General features: G+C 35.9%; 1 protein-coding gene across 1 annotated transcript in view; it reads right to left on the minus strand.

Moving 5' to 3' along the window:
• Nucleotides 1-1256: 1256 nt before the first annotated feature.
• Nucleotides 1257-19734, minus strand: part of LOC110463705 (sodium- and chloride-dependent glycine transporter 2-like) — a 21762-nt gene continuing 3284 nt past the window's right edge. The window contains exons 2-13 of the mRNA XM_021518512.1: nt 12565-12696; nt 11390-11678; nt 10815-10947; nt 9391-9525; nt 8921-9024; nt 7837-7961; nt 7387-7499; nt 4821-4949; nt 3740-3836; nt 3309-3409; nt 2992-3162; nt 1257-1591 (exon numbers count right to left, since the gene is read on the minus strand). Coding sequence (XP_021374187.1) covers nt 1439-1591; nt 2992-3162; nt 3309-3409; nt 3740-3836; nt 4821-4949; nt 7387-7499; nt 7837-7961; nt 8921-9024; nt 9391-9525; nt 10815-10947; nt 11390-11678; nt 12565-12696 — 1682 coding nt within the window. The 3' untranslated portion in view covers nt 1257-1438. The remainder of the gene's footprint in view (nt 1592-2991; nt 3163-3308; nt 3410-3739; nt 3837-4820; nt 4950-7386; nt 7500-7836; nt 7962-8920; nt 9025-9390; nt 9526-10814; nt 10948-11389; nt 11679-12564; nt 12697-19734) is intronic.

Below are 19734 nucleotides of genomic sequence, written 5' to 3' on the forward strand. Positions count from 1 at the left end.
TTCACCACCAAATGAGGAAATGCAGCAACGCCCGAAACTTGATATCCTTTAACTGACGATGTTAGAGCTATAACGCTACGATGTAAATAACCATCATAACGGTATAGTACAGAGGAAGATAAAATATATTAATTATATATTTTTTCAGCGGATTTATATTTCTATTTTTTCAGTTTATCGTGTCTGAAGGACTCAGATGATTATTTGCCTTTCCGTTGTCCTCCGTCAAAATGTTCTTCTAACGACTTCTGAATGATTAAACGGAAAAACAATCTCGATTTACAACTGTACAAACGGAAGGGCAGATTCCCGTATGGGGTGGATGGTTCGGCCTTGTGTCCGGGGCCAAAATGGGATAGCTTGGCAACATTGCTTTTACTGAAACATCTCCTCTTGAAGTATAATACTGATAACAACTATATTTGGTTAGAAATAGTATCACGCGGTGCTGATTCACAAATTCACAGGGAGCTGCGTGTCTTGGACAAAAAGGAAAATATTTATCATTTTGTTTTGATGGACTCCTTTTCTGAAACTATATTGCTCTATTAAAAATCAACCTTTTCTAGTTGAGAGCACCTCCAGATGGGGATGATTAAAAAACAGTACAACGGGAGTTATTGACCCTCAAACGGGCTGATGAACGGACAAAGTAGCAATAACTTCGATACCGTAAAGGATAATTTACCGTTGATATCACCTACCTATAACTACTGTATACCGGAAAAGTTTCGCCGCTGTTGAACTTTTGCTTTTTTTGCTCTTGCTAAGGAGAGCGAATATACCATGTTTTCTAGTACACAGCATCCATTTATAGTTACTTGTGAAGGGCGAAATTAACACTAGGCGAATATGGAGATTTTACCGGTGAAGGCGAAAGGTAGACTCGGCGAAAGCTTTCCACTGTACGGTATATACTTCTTGCTTATGGATTTTTGCTTCCACGAAAATATTGTTTCAGGAAAAATAGGTGTTTTCATTTAAGGATCCCTGTCCCATCAGGAATGATTTTTTTATCAAAACTATAATCATGCCGGAACAGTTTCTAATGTATAGTCACAGTTTATGGCAATGGTATGGGGATCCTTAGATATATATTTTTTTTTAAATCAAAACGTTTGTAACAATCTATATTAATGTAAAGATATCATAACTGGAAATCGTGACGTGATACTTGATTTGAATCAACTGATGACTGTCACGAAAAATAAAATCAACAACAACAATAACAACAACATCATTAATACATCTGAACTTGTATTCAAAGTAATATTGCTACTTGGGCAGATATAGCTGAATTATTTAAAACATTAATTTCAAAAAATGTATAAACATATAAAAATATTTGTGTTTTCGCTAAAACACCCTCAATATTTTGACTATCTACAATATATAAATCTTCTATAAATAATATAGCATATGTGTGGCTGATTCTGCTTTAATTTTTGTTACAATCACGTCCAAAAATGTTCACTTTAAGTTTACTCCAAAAAGTTTTATATTCCTTCAGTTCGGGGTATTGGTAATTCCGTGCATGCTTTTTCGATCCTGGTTTCCAATTCACAGACGGTTTACATGCGTTTGAGATTCTCTGAAATGAAAAAGAAATCACTGTTATGTTTTGCCAAATGTATGGAGACTACACAAATTCGATTACTTTGTTTTTGTACATACAAACTCAACACCACCCCTCTATTTTTCTATCCGGGCAAACAATCATTTGTCAGTTGTTCTCTAGACATCAATGTTTTCATCCATGTCTTGAATGTCGTCTTAATCAAAATTTAGCTGATTGGATGATGTTACTAATACATTTAATAACTAGAGTGTAAATGAAACTGAGGTCGGTTTGAATTCTATTCCTTATTACACATATACTTTATATACAAACCAAACATGCATCCTAATGCTAGTTATATCCAAGGTAATGTTCTCAATATCCTGTTTCTTGTTTTTAGGAGTGAGTGTTTTACCTACAAATCAGGTACAGTTTGGAGTACCCTAAATGAGGCCAAAATCATAACTTGTCATTTCCTTCATAACAGTAATTTAGGATTCTTGAAAAAGTGGTAAAGTATCATTTGTTTTATAACAGGATTGCTAAGAACACAGTGACACATGTTCATAACGTTCCGATAAGGAAAACAGTAAAATGATACACACAAAAATGTATTGTGTTGTAACATATTTTTCTTGTTTTTTGCAGAGAACAAATTTAACAATCTACAGACAGACGGATGTAATGTAGGATATCCATATATCCAAAGGTGCATTGTTACACATGCAAGACTATTATCGAATACATTTCAGCAGTTCTAGGCTGTATCAGGAAATGAAGGGAAAACAGCTCCATAAGGAGAGCTTAATAAATGCAGCGGATAACACTCAACAGTGTACGTCAACCTGAAATAGGGGAGACTTGATTAGCACAGAAGCGAAAGGGACTGTGCAAGCATAACAAATACGTCAAATTATAGAGGCAATTCGCAACCTTTGTTATAGAGTTATTTGAGATATACGACATATTTGTTTTATTATCCCTGTCGTGATGTAATCAGTCACTGGAAAGTGTCATTGTGCTGCTAAATAGAAATTTTCGAGAGCAATATCAAAAAAAAAAGAATACCGAAGTGTCAACAAAATTGTGTTTGAACTTCAATGGCAACACTTGAAAAAGTTTAAGGAGAATAATTTGTAATATTGCCATGTACAGTTTCTGTCTTGACACATCGAATGATTACTTAGTATAAACCATATTTTATTTCGTAAATTTGCAATTACAATATACAGAACATTCAATTATTACATACATGATATAGGATCCAGAAACAAGTTATTAAACTTATATCAATCTGTTTCCTTAAATGATTACTTAATGTCCACAACTTTACCATATATCAACTGACTGTGTTTGTGAGATATTATGAATAAAAAAAGTGAAGAAAGCACGAACATTGAAGTAAGTGATTTAAAGCATAAATGTATACTGACCTCTACAAATGAATTGCCCTGGCTGTTCTTGATGGCTCTATATGCCATTACCACGACAGGCACAAGTGGAACTGTTCCAATTAGCACCCCTATAGCGGTGGCGTATGTGGGATACTTATAGGATCCGTAGGATGGGGCTTCATATGTACCAAAGGCAAACACAAACACAAACTTGAAAAAAAAAATGAAACTGTTTAACATTTACCAGCAGTTGTTTTTCAATTCTTCAAATCTTAAATCATATCATTTTCTATAAGTAATTCCGACGAGCACGACGGACATTTTCTATTGATGTAACTAATGTATTATATACATACCAGTAATGCAGCAGGTGCTACAAAAATGATAGCGATTCTCATTACAACAGGGATCCCATACCCAATCATCATGGTGACGTCTTGAGAAAATCGCTCAGTTCCTATACGAAAAAGAAAATGTTGGCGTACATTCTTCAAATCATGCTTTTACCTTATAAATAGCCTTTAAATAAACAAATATGCAAAATCATCATTTTTGATCAATCTCATCGGTGTTAAATTATCATTCATATGAAAATGAATAATAGAACATATACGAAGGTTATGTTATTATGGCTGGAATCAAATTGAATTAATAAAATCTTATTTAATTGTTCAGATTAAACATCTATAATACTCATTGAACTATTGTTTGCATTTCCAAAAGGGAGAATACACTAAGGTAATAAAACATCGTGAGTGAAAATTTCAGGGTTTTTTCGTCTAATTACCGTATATCCACCCAATAATTAGAAGCTCTATGAAGCCGAATACGGGTATAGATAGTCCTATATACCAATCCATCAGCTGAAACACGTACATGCCGCCCTGAAAAAATAACAGTTTAGTTCATATTCACATTTATTTATCATTATGATTATCAAAAATTTAAGTTCTTAAGACAACCCTTCTAATTACCTGATTCCTGCCATAATCCTATTTAATTCTGACTTTAGAGTGCTACCTCACTGAAATATCGAAGACGGGACCAGAACTGCGCTATTGCACCAACATAACCTGCCTACAGTACACTCGATACATTACATATATAGATATACGTTCGTAAATGACGTGTTAATATAGGCGTTAAAACCTTTAAAACCAAATCAAACTTAAATCATTCAATTTACATAAATATTAGTTCAGAACGTCATTTTTGTGAAGAAAGATGTTATCAATATTAAACAGGTACACGCGATATACATGCATAATTTACATAATTATAAGATGATGTTGCATTAAGTCATATTCTCTATGAGATAAACATCTTGAGCACTATAATTGAAAAAATGTAAGCGTTCAAGAGAGAAATAGTATTGCCCCCTCATGATTTTTTTTTTATCTTCCTCAAACCCTATTAATGACAATATGACGTATTCAAATATAAATTTAAACGATAATGAAATGAGGTTGATGTTAAATGTACTGAACGAGACGTAATGTAATATTCAAATAAAGTGTGTTGTGCTATTTATCCCTGCTGAATAAATTTGAAAATCGTTTTACATGCCATTGCCTACTGAGAATACAGCATTTAAAAAACAGGGCAGCGTGGTTAATTCACCAGGTGCATTCGTGCCTTGCAATAATTCACACCCAGAATTGCTAGTTTATGAAATAAGGTTAGACTAAGTGGTTTATTTGTATTTCGTATTTTCTTTGCGAGCTTTTGCCAAAACGTTTTGATTCGGTACTTGCAGGTGCGTCAAGCCATGCATAGTCTATATTCTTTAAAATTCTGGCTTTAATGATATATTGTTCTTTTTTCGTTCCCGTCGCCTTTGGTTATTTATTATATATTATTATATTCACCTGCGAACACATTATAAGTCCGAATAAGAACCAGATGACACACACTAAGGCGTGTATAATGGTTCTCTTCTTCCTCAGGAAAGGGAACTGGTCAAGTAGAGCTGTTACTATCGTCTCCATGTGTGAGAACTGCAATTATAAAACAAACGTTAGAATAGATTTAAGAAGAACAGTGAACTCGTATCGTAAAATTGAATTCGGGATCCATACTGAATTCTAGAATTGACGTTCACAAATCAAATCACACACAGAAAGGTCACTTACATCTACACAAGAGACAAATATATATAACTTATCTCTTATTTCTTCGTGTGAATACTTCGTTTGAATTGAAAACGATTTGATGATCTACAGCTTTCCTTGAAGGACAATTAATAAGGTAATAATATGTTAATACACAATGGAGGGTTTTCTGTCTGTTTATATATAGTTCATCTTTCTACAATATGATCCCTATCAATAACACAACACGGTATCTGTCATAAAATACAACAACATGGTCCCTGTTATTAGGTCACCAATATATGAAGGTTTTAATCTGATCTTGTCATAACAGCAAAAATAAAATAAATCACAGTATTCTAATGTTTTGCATACATTTCTTGTACTATTATATTTAAAGAATAATTACATCTCAAGGGATGTTCTCGTTATTTGATTAACTGTTTGAAAACGAGGCCAAGAAAGAAAAACGTGAATATTTAATCAATTGCTTCTACATTTGCTTATTTGTCTTTCAGGCCCTGGATACTCAAAGGTTGGTTTACTTCAACAAGGGGTAAGTGGAAAATTCAAATTGTAGCCAATACAAAGCAAGGGCTTTCAAAGCAAAACAGTCATATAAACACATCAATTGTATTTGTCTCAATAAATATAAATCATCACAGTGGAATAACACTAGATGCTAATAACTTTTAATTTGAATTTTTCCCCTAGCCACTGGTTTTCTCTAATCCATCTTGCAGCAACTGGGGCCAGCTGCGATTTTACACTGTCTCCCTCCTGGCAATGTGATCCTCGCCTTTTTTTACCTTTGTTTTTTGTTTCGTTACACTGTTTTTATTTATTCATTTTTAGTATATTAAAATAAATACGATATTAATTAACAGTAGAACATATACTATACTTATACATACATACATACATACATACATACATCTTAATCGACTTTATTCTACAGTTTTGTGTTGATTGATTCGTACCCATCATCTGTTTATTACGATTCACTGCGTTTTACCATGTATATCTGCTGGTATATTAAGATAAAAAATATACCGTAACGTAGTACTCTTTCAGCTCTTTAAAAATGGTAAATTAAGCTGACTCGCATATCATACAAAACGTTCTTATTATATTGACCCTTTACAGTAACGCAGTGTATACGAAGCTTATTGAATGCATGGTTTGTCTGTGTTTTACGTCCTATTCACTGCTATGGTCTTTTAAGGACGTGCCATGTTTTGGTGATGGAGGAAAACCGGAGAGCTAGGAGAAAAACCACTGAACTGCGGCCAGTACCTAACGACTGCCCCACGTAGTTATTGAATGTAATGGAAAAAAGATGAGATTTAAATAGCGTGTCATCAACTTGCCATTTATCCGCTTTTGCAATTGATACACTCTATGTAACTTTGAAGTCGACGATCAATAGTGTATAACTTGTTTAGAACGTGTTAGGAAATAGGTCTCAATAACTGCGTGATTGGTACACATGACATGTTTGAATCGCGGAAAAATATAGGTGACATGAATTACTTTAAAGAATGACTTAAATGTGTCGTTATGTATCCTGTTATTTGATTTATGTCATACATAACATCTTTTTTTTATGTTTTCTATATGTATACACCCAGTGTGACGACACAGGTATTTATGAGATAACGCCATGCATGAAATCACGGTAAAAAATAAATGGAAAAAGGTGGAGATGGACTTTCTTCGGTTTTGATAAAAAATAATCTTAACATTACTCCCTTACAAATTATACGTAATGGAAACTCTTATTAACCTCTCCATGCATAATAATGTATGAGTTAGCCCATGGCCTACATATGAGATGTATTCGGTATAATATAAATCAATATCTTTCGTATAATAAAATGCAACATGAACATTAAATCTTAATCTTCGTTAAAGTGGTGTTTTTTTTTTATATTTGAACAGTTTTTTTTTTTATAATGTTATAAATACCTGATTGCATTGACTTAAAACCAAGGGTGTCAAAAAGACATAGTAATTGAATACAGAAGGGGCACTAAATATCTTGTTCTATCTGTTTTAAAGTGGAATTATTTATGTTAGTTTAACTAAAACCAAAGGAAAGCTCCCTTACAGCCCGAAAGTCAAACACATTTTTTAAATCAATAAAAACCTTCTTAGGATAAAGAGGTAAACTTTTGAAAATTAGTCAAGCACATTTTTAAAATTAAAAATCATACTTTGGACAAAGAGGTAAACGTTTAAAACTTATCTCAGCAACTTTTGCGTTAAAACGAATTTCAAATATGCATGCATGATCCCAACAAGATAGCTTCATACACACAAATAATACATATATAATGGTTACCTGAGTATCCATTCCAACACTGAGCAGCATCAGAAAGAACATTACGGACCATACATTTGGCATCGGGAGTTGAGCTAGAGCCTCTGGATAGGCCATAAAAACCAGGCCTGGTCCTGTAGTATTAAAACAGACATGTTATCAAGCTAATGTTATGACAAGAAAATAATTCAAAAACATATCCTGATTATAATTGTCCGCCAGACGTGAAATGTAATTACTGTATAGTTGCTAATTTTAGCGGGGATTTCATTTGCCATATAAGTGATCACCAAAGAAAGCACGAAATTAAATATCCAGTGAATATTAATACCATGAATACCCTTTCATTGCCAAATCATGACATAAAACACCAATCAGTAATGTATTTTTATTTATATTGCTTATACAGTTCTACAAAAAATCGAATTTACATACGAAAATATTGGGTATGAGAATATTAAGAAATTCTACCTGTCGAGACAACCTCGGAGATTGTCATTCCAGTTCTCTCGGCCATAAAACCAACAACAGCGAATACCACGAACCCACCAAATATGCTGGTTCCTTCACATATAAACGTCAACATGATGGAATCCCTATAACAAGTTGTAATTTTGCCACTGTAGTCTCAATTGTAATGCCATAATCCCTTACATACTAAGTGTGAACAAAAGAAGACAGACAGGCACCGTTCGCATCACCTTGACGTACACCCGTAAATGTGTCAAAATATCAGCGGCCTTGTTTCATGAACTATCAGAACATGAAACGCGTATGCTTAACAATGTTCGTGTGAAGTTTCATAAGTATCCTGCCAGTAAGTTCTGAGGGAAAAAGTCCTGAATCCATTCGGCGGAAGAAGATGAAGAAAGAAGAAGCATCAAAAGAAACGCAGCAACATCAGTTAGTTCTCCTCTTCAATTCGTAGACGTACCAATAATTATTAGGAAGAGACGCAGCAAAATATTCACCAAAATCTATCGGGGTGCTTAATTTCTAGTAACACCTAAGAAGTAATTTTGCAGCTAAATTGATGAAAAAACACGCTTTATCAGTACCTTGTTTCACATATTATTTGTGAGGGGGAAGGAGTCATGATACGTTTCCGTTTTTGGTATTGTGTCGATTCCGGTAGGCAATGGTATATGTTTATGGTAATTTATTTATAATTAATTAAAGTTTTGTTACGTCAATTAAGAAACAACAATAAGCTTTAGTAAAAACATCAGGTAAAATCGTGCAAAAAGACAGCAAAACAAAAAGAAATGCAACATAAATCTATTAAACATTATTTAAAACTTCATGTAAGTTTTGCTCTATATATAATTTTCTGAAATTGATGAATCCTTGGTGTTTCTATTTGCAATTTACACCGACATCATATAAAATGAAGAAGTTGACAGAAAAACCATTTTAAATTCAATTTCTTTTTAAACTTCTCAATCGAATACATCGAAGCATGTTGGTCTGTAAAACTAGAGTTAATATGTCCAAAAGAAAAGCAGTTAATATACAAAAATGTTACTATTCATTTATATGTTAAAGAAAATCTTACCTGTAACAGTTATTATTGAATTTGTTGTAACTTGCCAATGTGATGATTGGCCCCCAGGCAGGACAGAGTGAGTAAAACACTTGAAGGGCGGCTTCTAGCCATACCTTGGAACAGATAAACAGTGATTATATAGAAGAATTAAAATTGTTTTGTTATATTTATTCAAACAGTTTGAGTTTAAAAAAATATTTTTCAAACAGTTGGGGTTTTATAAAAAGTCCCTAGACGTTGTATTGTATTATTTAAACTATCAAAACGTTGTAGTACCTGAATTAAACTTGTAACATCGTATTTGCAGGTTGTTGTGGGGTTTTTAAATCTACAATAGATGGAAAATAGTGTAATAGATCCTGTCGATTATTGCTTATAAGGATGTATACTAAAATGTATGATCATGCATATTGAATGAATGAGATGAAATAATCACCACCACGAAAATACTTAAGTCGATAATAATTAAATAGAATTACCTGCAGATCTCCGAGCCTTCGGAGGTCAGGGGTGATATAAAATAGTATTCCTTCCTTGGCCCCGGGTAAGAATAGAGCCCTGATAAGTAGCACGGTAAGAAGTACATACGGCAGGATGGCGGTGACGTATACAACCTATCACGTTAAAAAGATGGAAGTGTAAACAAAAACGCAATTCTAACTCAAAATTGATAAAACTTGGGCAAAATATGAACAAAAAAATATAGATCATAATAACGTAATGGCATGTCCTAATAACGCGAACAGGGGATGTGAAATCTGAACAAAGTATACTTATAAGCATAATCATAAACATCGAGCTTAGTAAAACAGGTTCATGCGTTTATAATACAAAGATGTGCTAATATGTAAGGTTTTTCATGTATACAACAAGCATAATGATTTCATTTTCTTTAACGTCCTATCAACAGCTTTGGTCATTCAAGGACGTGCCTCCATGTATGTATTGTATAAATGCTTATGTGTATGTGTGTTGGAGGCAGGGTATGTTGGCGTATTTGCCTCCCTACGATGCCCACTTTAGAGTGCTTACTCACTCAAATACTGTGCCGAAGGCACATAAAACAGCATTCTATCCGGCTACATACCGACAGCCGGTAAACCAGTTTTTCTGATAATCCTAAATGCTGAACGTTAAGTGGGGAACAACAACTACTATGGTAAGGAATTTGGTATGTCGCGGCCTAGGGACAGAACACATTGCCTGTCCGTCTTTGGCGAACGCTTAACACTTAGGTCAAAAGGGAGGTTTTGCCAAGCAAGTCTCTAAGAAACAAAACGGTTTTATGAAGTATTGAGAAAATATGAAGATTCAAGATGTTTCAATGGGGGGTAGAAGATTAATTTTGGTTTCGACAATGCCTCATTAGCGGAGCACACAGTAGAAAGCCCCCCTATTCTGCAAGAGGTTCAAAAGTAGTCGCTTGTAACGACATGTATTCATTTCCCGAACATGCATAGGGTCGCTAGTTGTTAGGTATGTTGTATTAATAATTGATATACACATCATTCCCAATATTAAACGTCGGATGCTAGATTGGAGATGTCGCAAGGTAGGAAAAGAATTTAAAATATGGTACCAGCTCCTGAACGAGAAAAAAATAATTAATTAGATTAAAGTTTGGCATCCCTTATATATCTTATATATCAAAATGGTTTATCAAACACATAATGTGTTAAAATATAAATAAGAGGCTAGCTTACGAAATTGATAAATATTCTCTACTAAAAAGTACACAATTATAATATTTCTTTTATTGTAAGGCCACTTAGTTTCCAAAAAATGATATATTGTCTCTCATAATAATCCTAACGTTGCAGTTTTGCTCAACAAGTTATTTATAAAAAAAAATATTTAATACAAAATAATAAACAAGTCCATATTTCTATACAGTTCCTGTTACCTTTCCTGAGGACCTGATGCCTTTAACAAGACACAGATAGAGGATGACCCATGCTGCCAGATAGCAGACTGCTAGATGCCAGGGAATACCGCCGATCTCGTGTAGACCTTCCGATACTTCTAATAAGCCGCGCCTAGTAAACAGATGAACATCCAATATCGGTTTATGCATCAAGAACGCTTTCCCTTTACGCTTTAAACGATTTCCTTCCTTGTAAAATATTTCTAAGTATTGAACCAATGCCTCTCCTGATTCAACGTCACATTCCTACATCAAACCCATTTTTCAACACCCAAGCCATTATCCCACATTAAAGATATAACATCAGAATACCTAAGTGTATTCCTTCCAAGACATTCTTTTTATATCAAACTTTTTTCCCTGCATCAAAGCCACTTTCTCCACATGAAAAACATTCCTCTATATCAAAGCCTAATCCATGCATTAAGTATTAAAAATAGTCCAATCCAATTTTCTTTCTGCATTTATGAAAGTTTTTCTTTACAGCATAGCTAGTTCTCTACATCAATTTCATTTTAAAAGTCATTATTCTAATAAAAAAAAAATGAACTTGCTGAAAAAATTCCTCTTCTGATGTAACCATTTTCACTGGGAAAGTTGATGCATTTCCTAGATTAATTGGAAGCATACGTCCATATTCCGTTTCATTTGATGAAGTTTCATTTGAAATAATCTGCAGGCTCCGGTCCGTGATGCATTTATCCGTGTTCCACCTGTTGTTACAGGTACGCCAAGGTAACGGACTGAGAAAACTGTTACCCAGGTAAAACAGGGTCCAAGCAATGATGATGGTGTAGTAGGAACTGATTATAACTAGCACCAAGAGAACGCCTGCACCAATACCTGCAAAGGAAAACAAATCCAACCATCAATATCCATATACAGTAAAACCACGGTATACTGCCATCATTTGTTCAAAGAAATGTTGCTCTTGCAATAATAATTTGCGGGAAAAATATAAAAGAATTCGTAAGAAAACGGGAAAAAGGAGCACTTAAAACATGTTGGTTTGGCGGTATACGAGGGGCATTATATCGAGGTTTTACTGTATTGTTTTTAATAGGGCAACCTTCCCGATACCAGAAAATATTATTACGAGGGTTATCAGACCAGTCGTATTTTGTAAACCGGTTACTCGAACAATCTTCCGAGCGAGTAACCGGTTAATCGGTCAATTTGGTAAACAAATTTTAGACAGCAACAAACACACATGTTTAGAAAATGTTCTATCTCAAACGTATTTACACCACAAAAATACATGTATATTTAAATTAATATGATAGTTTACTCGTGTATTTCAAGATAAACGCAGCAAATAGTTGCATGTAATGAGCACAGTAAGTATATCTGATAAGATTATTTATGGTTTTGGCGGCATCTCTTTGTCAGTATTTACAATCGAGTACAAAAACAACACTAACATGTTATCCCTGAACACTGTATTACAAAAATATCCGATTTAGGTCGCATCTTGGATAATTTGTAGGGCTAAGCCAAGGAAGCATGGGGCTCATCAAAGGGTTAAGTAAATGTCCGACTATTCGGTTATTGATTTTGGTAACCGGTTCGTGGTCTTCCGACCGGATAACCGGTTTTTCACCTGGTAGTATAGAACAATATACTGTGAAAGTACTTATTTTAGCAGACACAAATTTTAGCGTTTAATCGAATTTTAGTAAATCAGCAAACATTTCCAAACACGATTGCACGTAAGTATTTATAAACTCGCCTTTCAACAGAGGACACAGTTCCCATGCGTGCAGAGCTGTCCGACCAGTGAACTGACCAATGGCCATATCCACAAAGTACATGGGAAGCCCACATATGATGAGGAAGACAAGAAAGGCAAACAGGAAGGTACCTGTAACATCAAATAAGTTAAAATATAGAATGTAAAATATCGAAGTAGAGACAGTATCTGTAATAAAAAAAGTAAACACCAGCAACATCAAGAGAGAAAAAAATTAACAACAAAACAAGAAAACAAAATACGAAGTTAATTAAATTACATTGATGTTCAGATTTTATTTAGATTTATTTTTGTATGCGGATGGACTCAAGTTTCCTTTTGCGACATGTAATACGACCGCTTTACCGTTGCCGATGTAGGGATACACATCACGTGACCAACAATAGCGTAACTTCAGCAATTTTTTCTTGATGCCAAAGGTAAGACGCACATTTCAGCTTTTGTTTACAAAGTTAAACCTTCAGTGATCTTATTTCACTTCCGGTTCAAACTGCTAGTTATGACTGGGGGACGACGTCGATCGGCAGGTTCTGACTGTGTCAAGATTGCAGGGAGTATTTGTTGACAATAGCTGAGTGGATGTTGTGCGGTTTCGGGTTCAAACAAGAGTTATTATGCAACTGCTTTTTCGGCGGGACACTTGGAACATTACAGCGGATGTGTATAACGAAATGGTGCGTGCAGTAAATTAGGAGTTGAAGGCCATGGTGGCTGACCGTAGCGATATTCATTATCACATCATTATCATTAACACAGGGGTCTCAAAAATTGTGTTGTTGACATTTTCCGACTAGACAGAGGTCATCTCATTAGGAGGTATGGAATTCATATATCCGTAGTGTGCGGGGTCCAGCGATCAATACATACAGGAAACTCAGGATTTAACCTAGTAAGAAGACAGTAACATGGGGTCGAACAATGTTGGTTTCAATTATTCCTGTGTATCAGTACCCTCAGTGTATGAAAGCCAGTATATGTGTACGGTAGATATTTATAGCCTGGCATGGCGGCATGCAGTCAATGCGTTGATATACTAAGTATGCTTATATTACGAAAGTAGTGCTCGTGTCACATATGTTCTGTGTTAGTACCATACGCCTTGATGTTGATATACACAATGCACAGTGCCTCGTGGACATGGAAGGTAAATTCCACTAGCACATCATATTTTTTAAATGAGTAGAATTTATAAAGACATGTAGCGACTTTCAAGGTCACAGGAGTCAGATATGTCTAATGCTTAAAACGACTTCTTCTGAAGAACGAAAAGGTATAGAACCTTCATATTTGGCTGTTGGCTTCCAGGGATGGAGCCCAACAAAGTTTGAGAATGAAAATGACCTTGACCTACTTTCAAAGTCACAGGGGTCGGAAATGTCTAACGCTTAGAACAACTTCTTCTGAAGAACTGGAAGGTATAGAACCTTAATATTTGGCTGGTTATTTCCTGGGAAAGAGCCAAACAAAGTTTGTAAATACAAATGACCTTGACTTACTTTCAAGGTCACAGCGTTCAAATATGTCAACCGGTTCAAACTACTTCTGAAGAATTAAAATTCATAAAATTATAATATTTGGCTGGTGACTTTCTGGAATAGAGCTCACCAAAGTTTGCAAATGAAAATGACCTCAACCTACTTTAGAGGTCACAGAGGTCAACAACATTTTAAAGATTGTGAGGGAAATACTTTAAGTGCAATAAAATATTTAATGAGAATATTTTGTTATGACTGCTTAAATATTCAGGTGAGCGATACAGGCCCTCTTGGGCCTCTTGTTTCTTATGGCAACCTCATCGTTGTTGAAATGTAGTCGCATATACTGTCGGTTCTGGTCCCCGCCATCTTGTAAGATATTAGTATGTCCCGCAGGATTCCATACAGTTCTGGAGCTGTCACAGTGTTGGTTGGGTAGTGGGCAATGGGAAATATAAATCCTGTATATCCCAGGAAAGTGACTTGCAATACGTCTGAGGCCAAAGTCGGTTCCATGTTTCCCTTTTTCATTAACCTCAATGCATCACTTTCTTCACCAGTTTCTACAAATCCCACAAACTTGTTTTCTTTGCCCTTAATATTAAGCTTCCTTCGTCATGAATAATGCCACCATGGTATCCTTCAGGAGGAAGGTTAACTTTTTTTACATTGTGTGGTGTAACATTTTTGTAACATTTTACCTGAGGGGAGATTGAAAATATCACTTCCTTTAAAGTTCTCGTATGCCCTAGGACTTTGGCACCACAGCTCCAGGCAAGTACGAATGGTGTCTTTTCCCCCATCGTATTGCACCTTTACTTGTTTGCTTAGAGGTGGGTATGTCATGCTGGTTTTGTAGAAAACTTTGCATCTAAGGAGATGCACTAGGAAACACTGATGACATTAATTTTGCAATGTCATGGTGATCCTCTGTACAAATTTCTGCTTCTGGTTGTGAGAGGGTTCTTGTCTTAAAGTTTACTCGGCGGTTTAATTTGGAAAGAAGCGTTATGACACAGAGACAGTTTTCGGAGCGTATCGTTCTCGCACTATCATTTGATTCATTTCTGATGTTTTCTGCAGTTATGTGAACAGGAACTTGAATGGCATCCGCATCTCTACCAGTACACAGTTTGAGGTGATTTACAATGAACAGTATGTTCGCTAGATTTCTCTCTGTATTATCAAAGTCATCAGAAATACCAAGTCTTTCTAGATTTATTGTTTATCCTCTGACTTCCAATGTCCAACATTGTATCGAAAAATTAATAATCACTTTCTTCAAAATCTCAATGCCATTACAATGATTTTGATTTTCACGTAAAACACTACCTTTCCATTTTCTGTTTGCTCTGTACAGAAATATTGCCCCGCTAATGCAATTAGGTTGATGTTTCCAGGATTATTTTTTACCACAGGGTCTTGCCAATAACTTATCCAACAATGCACATAAGCTCGTGTGCTGGCTCCTCTATATCATGGTCTAGATATATGAACATTTGAAAAAACATTTGTCAAATACCGGGCAAATATCTGGCTATATAATAAGGTTGTGTCTTAGTCGCCTCTTACGATCATGCAATGAGGGCAGCAGGTACAATTCTTACGCCCTACCTGCAGGACTGAAGTTCCAAAGGAGGAAGTTCCCAATGAGGAAGTATTACAGCGTTACCATGGCTTCCAGCATTCAACGCCTGACACAACCTTATTTGGGACCTTATCTTTTTTCTTCATTCTAAATAACTTTCTTCTTCCTAATGTCTCCCTTGACAATGCCTCACTTTTGGCCATTTGTTGAGCGTTCGCCCATGTGAGGAAGGCTTTGGGTTCTGTCCCCTGGTCGAGACATACCAAAGTCTTTAAAAATGGTAGTTTCTACCCCTGCTTAACGCTCAGCAAATTAAGAGTGGGACGACTGGTTCGCCCGTTGTCAGTATAATGTGACCGGATGGAGCGTCCTGCTGGGTGTCTTCGGCAGTATGTTTCAGTGAGGTAGCACTATAAAGTCGGCATCAGTTCCGCGCTATCACAAGGAGACAAACACGAACATATCACAGCCTCCCAAAATACACACGCATACACTACACGCATGCATCTTGCACACAGGAGAGGCAGTCCTTAAATGACCTTAGCTGTTGATAGGACGTTAACCAAAATAAAACCAAAACCAAACCAAACCTTGGGAACTTGACCTTGACTGTATTCTACCAGATTATGAAGTAACCTGTTAAATATATATTTTAAAGTTCTTCATAAAAAATAGTTTTAGATAGATCCTAGAAATTGATCCATGCATAATGTACATAGATGATATCAAGTATCATGGAACTTATAATCTGACCACTTAATATTCTGATATCCTGTCTTATTTGACTGGTTCTTAATATTCTGACATGTCTAATCTGACCCCTTGATATTCTGACATCCTGTCTATTCTGACCACATAGTATTCAGAACTCCTTTCTAATCATCATCTTGTAATCATATTTCTTACATAAATATGAAATGACCTATGATATCCTGTCTTATTCTTCAAACTGTTGTGCTCAATTATGAAGTCGGACTATACAGTATACAAAAATGTTTTGGTTTTCTTGGTTTTTTAATAATTCTTTCAAATATTATTAGTATGGAAATTGAATCAAACATTTTGAAATGAAATAATGCAGCAGAGTGAACGTAGCATAGATCAAGAAAGGTTTTAACTAGATTGCATTGCACGGACGAGGGAGATGTTAGTGGCGTGAAAGTGAAGCAGGAGGTACATCTGAAGAAGTCATGTCCAGTTATGCTACTTGTCAATTTATCAGATGTGTTAGTAAATGGATTGACAGGGACTGCTACAAAAATGGAGCCTGAATGTGTGCATGTCTTCTTCCCTGGATTGGACAGGACAGAAGTCATCACCACTCATGTCTTCACCAAGTACCTCAGTATACTGAGGAAGGATATTGGAAGCAGACGTCAGCTACCTCTCCAACTGAGCTATGCTGTGACTGTGCACAAGTCACAAGGAATGACACTGGACAGGGTGTCTGTGGATTGTAGGAACATGCGACAGTATGGACAGCTTACAGTAGCCTTAAGTCGTGCTCAATGTAAAAAGGACTCACGGATCAAGAACTTCACTACTCGCCTCCTTCAAAAGCCTCCTGAATGCATCAATGACTTCTACCAGAGACAACCGCTGGAGATAAGAGATAATCTGAAGTGTTGCATTAACTGTGCTTTGGGGATGCATACTTTAATGGCAAGTCCTGCAGTAATGTCACTGGAAACTGTCAGAACGCAATCATATGGCGATGATGATGATGATGATGATGATGATGATGATGATGATGATGATGATGATGATGATTCAATAGTGAAGAGTTCGGAGGGCATTGAATCTTTTTCTAAAGATGTCACATCACTACCAGATGGCATTGATGTGCAGTCCATTTTAGAAGTGTTACAGATACCTTTTTGGACAACATACGTCACCAGCACAGGATAACATCATTTACAGAGTGTCCACGAAATTGTGAAACCGAAGTGTACATCAGAAAGCAGAACCTATCCTTGACACTATGAGGAAGGAGGCAGAACATGTGAAGAAGAATCTGGAGAAAGCAGGGCAAAGATTAAATACATAGCAGGATGGTGTTTATCATCTCCCTCCAAAAAAAATAAAGTGTATAGAAAACATTCCGATGATAGTATGAAGTATTCAATACACAAAAAATTGACGCCGACGCGCATCGAACGCGCGACCACACACCCCATACGCTGACGTTTTAACCTCTGCGACATGCGGGCCTGAGTTAAGAGCGGATATCGATCGATGATAGTGACGTCACGTTCGACGACCGTGACGTCATCTAAATCTTCCCGTACGATTCTGACAAGCTCAGACGACACACTTTTCATCACAGAATCACAAGACAAGCTTATGCAGTCTATCCGAATTCCTCCGCCAACACCAATTAATACAACGGCAAGCAGAAATGTACATGAAGGAACGACAAAACATATCAAACGACAGGGAGCGCATTAGGAAATAACATCGCCAAAGAATGTATAGACAACGACGTGCAAGCGGCCAGTATTATTACACACTACCCTGTAAGTATATTGTCCAAATATAATCACTTACCTCACTCTTTTCTTATACCGTTAGCTAATGTATTATTGTGAATGGTCTACGTATTCACTATTACTTTAAGTTCAAACAAGGACGCAACACCACCTGCTACAACACCTTCCAGAGCACCGACAAACTCACTTCCTACACGAAAAAAACTTCGTCTTAGTTTAATACCACACTCGAAAACACTGTAAATATGCCGTGAATTTTATATTGTAAATAACGCATGTTGTAACTATTTTATTGTTTTTAAATATGTTTTATGCATAAGATTATTAAGGAAAATGAAAATGCAAGATTAAAAAAGAGCAGAAAAAGAGGTGAAAAGAAAAGAGAAAAAAACCCAAAACGAAACAGTGTCGCCAAAAGAGAAAATACCTGAAATCAGAAGGTAAAAGTTAGAAACACTAACCAACGAGTTCAAGGGCAGATAACCCAAATGCTAACTATAAACAAGAATTCCATGGAAGTGGATGTGTTGCCTGCGCAGGATTTGCTTCGCACTGCATGAAGTTTGAGTTTGATCGGCCAAAGGAAACTCAAGTTATCGCACGAAAACAGATTTTCTATTTATAGTAACAGTGACCTTGACCTTTGACCTTCGGACCTGAAAAGCAATCCCAAGCAAGCACTTTTGGTAAGAAAGCACTGCATGAAGTTTGAGTTTGATCAGCCCAAGGAAACTCAAGTAATCGCACGAAAACAGATTTTCTATTTATAATAACAGTGACCTTGGCCTAGATATAGTACACTTGAAACCCTGCAGGCGGGGAAAGTCACTCGTTATAAAATAGGGGATGGGTGCAGGGTCAAACTGATATGACTTTATATAGACATAACAGTATTAACATCAAATATTGGATCGCACCAGTGAACTGTCTAATACACATATACAACATAGGGTCCTCTTGTCCCATTGGCGTGATTTTAATAAAATTGACGCGGGTATGAGGAAAAGGCCAGTTGTGCTTATGGACCCCACTGTACGTTAGGTAAGGAACCCTGGGGATAATCAAATCTAAGTTGATACAACTAGATCTTGTTATGCTTCACAGAACACGGGAAGACCTCAATATTTGAATAAATACAAACCAATACCAAATTAAGTTGGATTACAATCTACAATTTAAACATAGATTTTCCGATAGACGTCAGAATACTGCAACGTCTTTGTTCTTACCTAAAGCGGGGAGTTCCGTTCAACAGAACTGTCAGAAAATGATTAAATCTCAAATACACATAATAAGAATTAAACCCGCATATATAAGATCATACGAGGGATAACGGACAGCTGAAACGTCTTTATTCCGACCTCAAAATACATTAACAACTCTTAAAACAAATAAAACCAAAACAACACATATAAAGTATACATAGCCACTATCGGGAAAACCAAAACAACACATATAAAGTATACATAGCCAATATCGGGAAAACCAACACATCACCTATAAAGTATACATAGCCAATATCGGGAAAACAACACATATAAAGTATACATAGCCACTATCGGGAAAACCAAAACAACACATATAAAGTATACATAGC

Source organism: Mizuhopecten yessoensis, unplaced genomic scaffold (genome assembly GCF_002113885.1).
Source record: "Mizuhopecten yessoensis strain PY_sf001 unplaced genomic scaffold, ASM211388v2 scaffold1511, whole genome shotgun sequence".
Classification (NCBI taxonomy): Eukaryota; Metazoa; Mollusca; class Bivalvia; order Pectinida; family Pectinidae; genus Mizuhopecten; species Mizuhopecten yessoensis.